This window comes from Eriocheir sinensis, chromosome 50 (assembly GCF_024679095.1).
Source record: "Eriocheir sinensis breed Jianghai 21 chromosome 50, ASM2467909v1, whole genome shotgun sequence".
Lineage (NCBI taxonomy): Eukaryota > Metazoa > Arthropoda > Malacostraca > Decapoda > Varunidae > Eriocheir > Eriocheir sinensis.
The window spans coordinates 9,680,770-9,689,462 of record NC_066558.1 but is presented as its reverse complement, the minus strand read 5'-3'; the positions used below and the strand labels follow the sequence as shown (position 1 = coordinate 9,689,462).

At 45.8% G+C, this 8,693-nt stretch overlaps 1 protein-coding gene across 1 annotated transcript in view; it reads right to left on the bottom strand.

Moving 5' to 3' along the window:
- Positions 1-237: 237 nt before the first annotated feature.
- LOC126982042 (ketosamine-3-kinase-like) overlaps positions 238-8,693 on the bottom strand; it is a 130,730-nt gene continuing 122,274 nt past the window's right edge. Inside the window, exon 7 of the mRNA XM_050833760.1 lies at positions 238-2,559. Within this exon, the coding sequence (XP_050689717.1) occupies positions 2,496-2,559 (64 nt within the window). The 3' untranslated portion in view covers positions 238-2,495. The remainder of the gene's footprint in view (positions 2,560-8,693) is intronic.

Sequence of the window (8,693 nt, the reverse complement as noted above, 5' to 3'; positions counted from 1 at the left end):
GAGGGATTACTGTACCTGGATATTTTTCAAGTACAAGAATAGGTACAAGTACTGTCACTTTGCTATGTGCTTAAGTCCAAGTCCAAGTACATGTTATTGTACTTAAGTACAAGTACTTTATGTGATAAAGAAGTTCCTGTCACAGATTCGTAAAGCACGAAAGGTAGTAGCTTTCGTATATACACATTAATACTAGAGTACACTGTTAAAAACTGGGATTCGATACACAAAAGTAAATGAAAATTCTACGTTTATTTTAGCACATCACTGCTTTTATCACAGAATTGCAAAAAAATAAACATTACTCTATGAATAACTTGAATAAGCAATATTCCCTATGCTGCAAATGAAAAAGACTATCCATATGTTTCTCATATCAGTAATAAAACTAAATTTGATGCAGAATATAAGGGTCATTGTTATACGTCACATCAATGACACGAAATAGTGAGTGGGCGAGACATACGTCACCTACTCTTGCTACCAGTCCTCAATTATCCATTTTCCCGACTGCCATAATTCTCCCAATGTTACTCATTTTGACCAACAAATAACAAAACAAATAACAAAAACAGATAGCATGTTATGCAAAAATGCCTTCAGTACCCTCCCGAGTTTTGCGCTATCCGAGTTTCGCGATCCTCGAGTTTCGCACTCAATCCTAAATTCTTACCATCCCGACTTTCGTGCATTATTGCCCCAAGTTTCGCGCTGCTTTGACATGTAACATGATGATGTACGGCTCACGACTAGCTACCGTCAGCGTCACGCACGATTCCTTTAGGCGGTGTCACACTGGCTGTTTTCCTCCAACCGTTGGGGCTACTGGCAACCGTGGTTGCCCGTGCGCTCAACCGGGAGCGAGTTGTCGGTTGGGGGTACGAGCAACCACGCGGTTGTATGTAAACAAAGTGGTTGAGGAGTGAGGAGCAGTGGAAAATGGCCAACCAGGAAACTCGTACAGTGGAGTGGCAGAGCTGCTTTGTTTACTATTTAATCGATACAGGGCGACTACTTTGTTTACGTTGTGAATACGAACAACCGACCTTGGCCGTGTGTGACGCACACCCGGAATAGTTAGAGTTGCCGATCGCCCCTATCGCCAACGCGGTTGGAGGAGACAGGGCCAATGTAACACAAGCAGCTTAAAGGCGCGGTCACACAAACTAGTTTCTCGGGACTTTTCCACCGAAATTATCTCCCGACAATTTTCTTCCTCGAATTTATCCTCAAGTTTGGTCACACAAAGGACTGTTGCATTCTCGGATGTATCAGCTGAAAAGAACAAATAATGGATCCAGATGTTGCAGAGTTTGCTTTGTGGTGTTTGCTGAAAAAAAAAAAATTGTTGGTTCATGAGTGGTTAGCTCGGAGACAGGGAGAGTATGTTACAGCTTGCTACCGTTAAATGCTTCGAGAATTTTGCAGTGAGGACCCAGACATGATGAGGCAGTGGCTACGCTTGGACAAGACTAAAGTCCAAGACTTGCTCAACCCGATTACTCCAAGCTTATCTAGCTTCACGGAACTCATTGTGGTACTGGAGTAAACACGCGGATAGCTACTGAACCGATCAGCTGATACGCTCTTCTTTTTCTTGTGACCACAACTTACCGACCTCACGAGAAAATAACCAAGATGCTGGTGACTGAGTTCCTGACTAGAATTTCGATGAGTTTCCCGTGAAATACAGCTGACTTTGAATCTCTGTACAAAATTCCCGAAAAACTAGCAGTTAGGTGACGGTGTTCACACGTGCTGGGGCGAGATTCACAGAAATGCGCGCTAATGGCCCGCGGTAAAAGCTACGAACTAATGATATAACTATCAACGTTGACTTCATATTCACAATGTTTTCGTTTCGTCATAAGAGGCCGCTGATTGGATGAGCGCCGTCGATGACGTCATCAGACTCGGTGAATCATAAGCGTGTTTTCAGAACTGTCGGCCAATCGTCAGGCAGCCAGCCGCTTTCAGCTGTGGCTTCAAAACGACCCGTTCTCTCTTCACATTTTCTTCCTTTTTACACAGTATGTATTTTGAGATAACAAGGGAGAAACGCGGGAAAAAAAAGTCAGCTTCTCCACGGGCCGGAACAAATAAGCGCTTTTTCAGTTTTCAATACCCCAAGTTTCGCGACCCGCGAGTTTACCGCTATACCTGCAGAACGAAGCAAGCGCGAAACTCGGGAAGATACTGTAGTGTGCCGCCACCTTAATGGTCATTTGAGAATAAAAGTCTCAATCTTAACAAGAATATTTATTCTGGGGAGGAGGGTAGAAGGGGAAAGGGAAGGGTTGCCCTCAGTCTTCTATACCTATTAACCACACTTCGGGTAATTTGTCTAGATTGGGAACCCCTACATTACACACACACACAACATTTCTGGTGATGGTACATAAGAGGCAGAAAAAAAATGTGTCTGATATATATGGCACTGAATTCACAAAGTGGTAAGTTCAGTGTAAGGACATAGCCAGGTCCTCCTTAACAGCCTACAGGCACAAGTCTCTCATCTGGCCCAGGCTTTGACTGCGGTATCCACTCCCAAAATGGTTCCTGTAATATTTAATAAAGCAAGTTTATTGCTGGTAAAACTACAGTGGTCAGTTAGGTATACCATAATATACTAGCATAAACATCAATTTCTTTCATCTTTTTTGTCTGGGGTCATATGTAAGAGGCTGACATTTACCTGCATACTACTTAACTGGGGGTCATCTACAACTACTGATACTTCATTGACCACTACTACTGCTATCATTATTACTACTATTCTCGGGCATATAATTCATTACTCAATAAAAAAATTCAAAGCTTGATGTTTCCCTATTCTTACCTCCTGGAATGGTACAGGAGTAATCCAGTGACATAATACAGTATGTAGGATAAATAAATCCTTAATGGTATGGCAATTATTTGTGAAAAAAATTACTGACACTTCTAATGGTAATTCAAATTTCAATAATTTTCCTTTACTTTGAGTCATTATCTTACCTTATACACTATCATTACACTGGCCAACAACAAATTTATCATCTAATTTTATTTTTTAGCTGATTCAGTACTATTTTGATGTGTTGAATCCAAAACTCACATTGGTTTTGCTCAATCAGGTCAACCTTTTTCTCTATTGCCACATGGTGTTTTTTTACGTTTTTTTACACGTACGGGTATTTTCTATTTATATGAGGCAAATTTTTTTTTTCTTCTTGAAATAAATGCATTTTGAAGAGTTCATATGCGTCAATTTTTAACTAACTGGTATTTTTCTTTTGCAGGTGAATGAAATGGATTCGGCCAAAATATCTTGCAAAAATAATCCCGATGTATTATGCTACATCTGGGGCGAATACACCGTTGTTCCGAACAGGAATCCAGTCACAAGTTTTATAAAGCATGCTTACCATGCTTATTTTGGTATGAAACTTGGTGTTGGTGCCACACATGGTATGCAAGACATGCACCGAGTATCTGCGTCGTTGGACCAAGGGCAAGAAGAGTTATCTTAAGTTTGGAATTCCCATGGTTTGGAGGGAGCCGACAAACCATGGCATTGACTGCTACTTCTGCATTATTAATTTGACTGGGATCAACAGAAAGAACTGGAGAAGCCTCAAGTATCCTGATCTCGAATCAGCACGTCGTCCTGTAGCTCACTGTGATGAAATTCCAGTATACGTATATGTATACCTGTCTTTGGAGAACTTCCTGACATTAGTGACGAAGATTCCTCTAGTGTTGAAGAAAATGAAGAAGAAGAGGTTCTTGATAATGATGCTCCACATCCTTATTCCCAAAAGGAGCTAAATGATATAGTTCACGATCTGGGTTTGTCAAAGTCCTCTGCCGAACTGTTGGCATCCAGATTGAAGGAAAGAAATTTCCTCTCTGACAGTGCTCACATCACCTTCTACTGCAACAGACATCAAAAGTACCTCTGTTTTTTTCTCTGAAGAGAAGGACTTGGTGTACTGTACACATATTGCGCAGCTTCTGCACAAGCTTGGAGTGCCACAGTACCAACCCGAAGATTGGAGACTGTTCCATGACAGCAGCAAGCGATCACTGAAATGTATTGCTGCACAACGGCAACCAGTTTGCCTCTGTACCCCTCGCTCACTCATCTACACTGAAGGAGACGTATGAAGCGGTGAAATACGTGCTGGAGAAAATTTGTTATGATCAGAATGAGTGGTTGATTTGTGTTGACCTGAAGATGGTGAACTTTTTGTTGGGACAACAGTCCAGGTTCACCAAGTACCCATGCTTTCTGTGCATGTGGGATAGTAGGGACAAAGCTCAGCATTACACGAAAAAGGACTGGCCTGTACGGGAGGAATTGGTGCCTAGGCAAAGCAAGGAACGTCATAAACAACCCTCTGGTGGACAGAGACAGGATACTCTTCCCACTGCTGCACATCAAGCTCAGCTTGATCAAACAGTTTGTTGTAACCCGCAATCCCGGGTCACACAGGGGCGACGACACACTGTTTGTATTAGTGACACTTGACTTAAAATTCTAGTACTTTAGGAGTATTTAAAGGAGTTCGTAAATGGGGTGATGAAACGGTGTCGCCTTTCTTATATGTATTTTATTCTACCTTAATACTACTTAATATTACAGAGGGTAAAAATATTGTTTAAACCAGCGACTGGCTTACTAGACTCAATGAGTTTTCAGGTTTTCTTTCACTATTGGTTACTGACGTTAACACTGGTATAATATTGAGTAAAAACTCACACAATAAAGTATCATAGAAATATAATCCTAAGTAAAACTAAGATAATAGAACACAATAGATATGTTAGATACGCTTTCCTCTATGGTAATTCTTCACTCCATACTCACAGTAGCAACGATGAATGTTCTACCCATGTTGTCTAGGGAAGGACAACTGAGTGTCCAGCAACGAACAGAGTGCTGGTTAATCTGAGGTCAAGCCTGGAGAAAATGCTTCTTATATAGGCAGACATCGCGAGGGTAATACGTCAGGCGTGTGAGTCATACATCAAACTCACACCGAGCTCATACAATAATCTACCTAACCGACATGCTTAATTCACGCGGTGACGCAGCTTTGTTTTCATAACATTTTGTTCCGAGGCTGATCGTGTTTTGGCCGCGGTGATTGTGTTTTGGCTTAGAGAGATAAGCGGGTGCGTTAATGGGCAATTACAATTGTGTATAGGTTGGTAAATGAACAGTGGGGACAATCATGTGTTGGAGTCCGTGTTGTGTTTTAGCGGTCGATACCGCTGTTGTCATCGGAAAATATTGCCGGTGAAGATGATGATGACACGAGTGGTGTCGCAGCCCTCGGGGCACCACATACCCCCCCCGTTAAAACCACGCCACGTCCTCGTGGCACGAAGCGGTCCGCCCGGCGGACGACCATGGAGGGCCAAGACGGGGATGGCGGGATCGTGGGGGAGGAGGCCTGCGAGAGACGGGACCTGAAGAGACAGAAGAAGGCCACCCCACCGGCGACGAAGACGACGCCGAGGAGCAGCCACCCCCACCAAGGGAGGAAGGGGTCGAAGGCGGGGACCGGAGAGACGGATTCCTGGAGCGCGTGAAGTGCAGGAGGGAGGTCCAGCGGGGGGGCCAGAGACGACCCGGGCGACGGCGGCGGGGAGGGGAAGGGGCCAAGGGGAGTCCTGGCCAGGAGCGATGAGACCACGTCACGTCCGATGTGGAAGGGGGCGCGATGAACCGTCAGCGGGGCGTCACCGTCCATAGTAGCAGAGGCAGGGAGGCTGAAGGCGTCGGAGTGGGCACTACAGCCCATACCGAGGCGGAGGAGACCCGTCCCGTTGATGGTCTGCCTGTATTTGGAGACCGGGCTGTCCGGGCAGACCATGGTGACCATCTGGGGAGTATCGGTAGCGAAGACCCAGCCCGCAGGAGACGGGATGAAGACCGGGGGGAAGACTCTGAGGAGAGACTTAGAACACAGCGAGAGGGCGTCTGGGCGATCGAGAAAGAGAGCGATCTCGCAGCGCTGGACAGAAGTCGAGTAGACAGGGGCGACAGTGGGACATACATAGAGCAGGTGGTGTTTAGTACAGCGGTCCAAGGAGTCCAAGAGCATATAGTGAGTGCGGTCTTCAGAAACCGCAAGGTAAGTGGAAAGCGTGTCGGTGTGCAGAAAATATGGCGTGCCATCAAGATGAAAAGGCAACGCGTCCATTTTAAACACATCGAACACGTCAGAGGGATCCCCTTTCATGGGGATTTGTAAGTAGAAGTGAAGGGTTCCTGAGGAAAGCGTACCTTTAGAAATAACCCTAGAGACATCTCTATACAATGCTAAATATTCATGTGCTGCAGGGAAAAGTAAGCCTGGGTAATGGAGTGACGCATTGCTGAGCACACGAAATAGTACATCATTTGGAAGGAGGAGAGGGGAAACCTGCGTTTGGGACAGCTGCTGAAGGCCAAGCTTGAGATTCAGAGTATCATGATTTAGGTCACTAAGTGCCAACTGAATGAGAAGGATAGTCTCCAAAATACGCATTTCCCCTTCAATTTGCAAGGTTTTTAGTGAGAACTGACGGATAACAGCTGAGGCTAAAGCCGAGGCGGACTCTAGACGGGAGATGGCAGAATGAATATGACGGAGGTCCCGAACTGTGGCGTTGAGGACTTCCTGATGGAGGTTAAGTTGACGTCTCTCTTCTGTGGACAGAGTGTAGAGCTGGGAGAGCTTCCCGTGTATCACATCTATTTGGGCCTGAGTGGCCGTACCGAAAAGGAGGTTTGCTACCGAGCCAAGGAAATCCACGGCCCCTCGCTTCTGGCGAGTCCGAAACGGGCTTCCATCTCTACCACTCATAGCCGACAGAAAGCTGTTAAGATCTTTGAATAACTTCTCAAACTCAATGTGAAAAGAGTCTAGAGTGCGCCTGAGCAGACCAACAGTGGGGAACGATTGATTCATATGTTCAATCGACCATGAAACTTCCGCTGTTAGATTTGCCACGTTGATGAGAGGACGTTGGATGTCGTCCGTCTTGATGACGACAGGGACAACATAGTACCGTCCTGTCAACAGCATCTTAAAGACTGGGGAGAAGACGAGGCCGGGACGAATGGGTTGCTCCAGGAGGGATCAAGGGAAGACAAGGAGAGGGCAACACCAGGATCTGTAATTATAGGGGCATCAGTTCGTTGGTCGTTGGCGATACTCAAGAGGGCGGTCCATCACATTGGGGAGAGAAGGGGTACCGTATTGGATCGTAATGAGCGACTGACACAGGGCTCTGAAGGAGCTGAGGAACCAATGAGGGGACCTCTGAAGCATCTGAGGAGACAGGAGCCGGTGAGGAGAGCTCGGAAGGAGCTGGAAAGGACAATGGCAGCGGCTCCTCGGGGGAATAAGTCATGGGGAGTGGGTCCACTTCTACTACTTGATCAGGGAGAGGATATGCACGCCTGACATTAGGAGAGTCATGGAAGCCAAGAGAGTCCTCGTGAACGACCTGAACATTATTTGTGTGAACTGTCTTGATCTTACCACCTCTAACATGACGCAGTCGTAAGACTACAGGGCTTATATTTTCTAGCACCCTAAAGGTCCATTGAACAAGGGCTGGAGCTTCTTTGGTTCGCCCTTTGTACATACATGCCTTAAGTAGACCCGATCTCCTACTACCACCTGTTTGGGTTTGGATTTCCTAAACATTCTTTCTGACTCCTGCCATCCTATATCTATATTGGTCTGACATAGTTTATAGGTCCGCTGCGCGACACTAGAAGTAAATGCTTTATAGCTGTCAACATCATAACAAGGTTGGAGTCTATTCTCAAGCACTTCAAAAGGAACATTTGGGTCCCGAGAGAAAAGCAAGAAACATGGTGAATCTTTCAGAACACGATGGTAGGCAGTGTTGTAGGCGTGTGTTGCAACCGGAAGCATTTGGTCCCAGATACCGCGATTGTCCTCGCACAAAGTTCTCAAGATATTTATTAAGGTGCCATTAGGCCTTTCTATCACCCCGTTTGCAGACGGGTGATAAGGAGTTGTCCTTAGATGATCAATCTGTAACAACTGAGTCAACTCTCGTAAGAGAGTGTTGACGAACTCCTTTCCTTGATCCGTGACTAGAATCGGCGGGATGCTGTGTACACAGACTACGTTCTTGTAGAACGCAGCTGCCACTTCCTTGGCTGCCTTCGTACGAAGGGGTTGCTACCAAGAAGCGTGACAGGACGTCTATCACTGTCAGTACATACCTATAGCCTTCGTCTGAAACAGACAAAGGTCCGACAATATCCATATGGACTCTGTCAAACGGTTGGCCAACCTCTGGATACCTCATAAGTGGAGCTGGCGGGGATCCCCTCTTCTTAAACCGACAACAGACAGGACAAGATCTGACATATTGCTCCACGTCCGCCTTCATTCCCGGCCAGTACGCAAACTTGCGACAGCGTGCCAACGTAACCTTAGTGCCTCCATGCCCTGCAGGTAGCATGGAATGCGCCAAAGCTAACGCGTTAGGAATGTAGCTTGGTGGAACGATAACCAGTCTTTTCTGCTTGTTGTATTCATCGCAAACATCGCGGTAGAGAATGCCGTTCTCTACACACACTTCACTAAGAGGCAGTTTTTTGAAGTGCCTCTTAGCTGCATTTAACGTTACATTGCTCCTCTCTGCAACCTTGGTCTCATCTCTCTCATGTACGT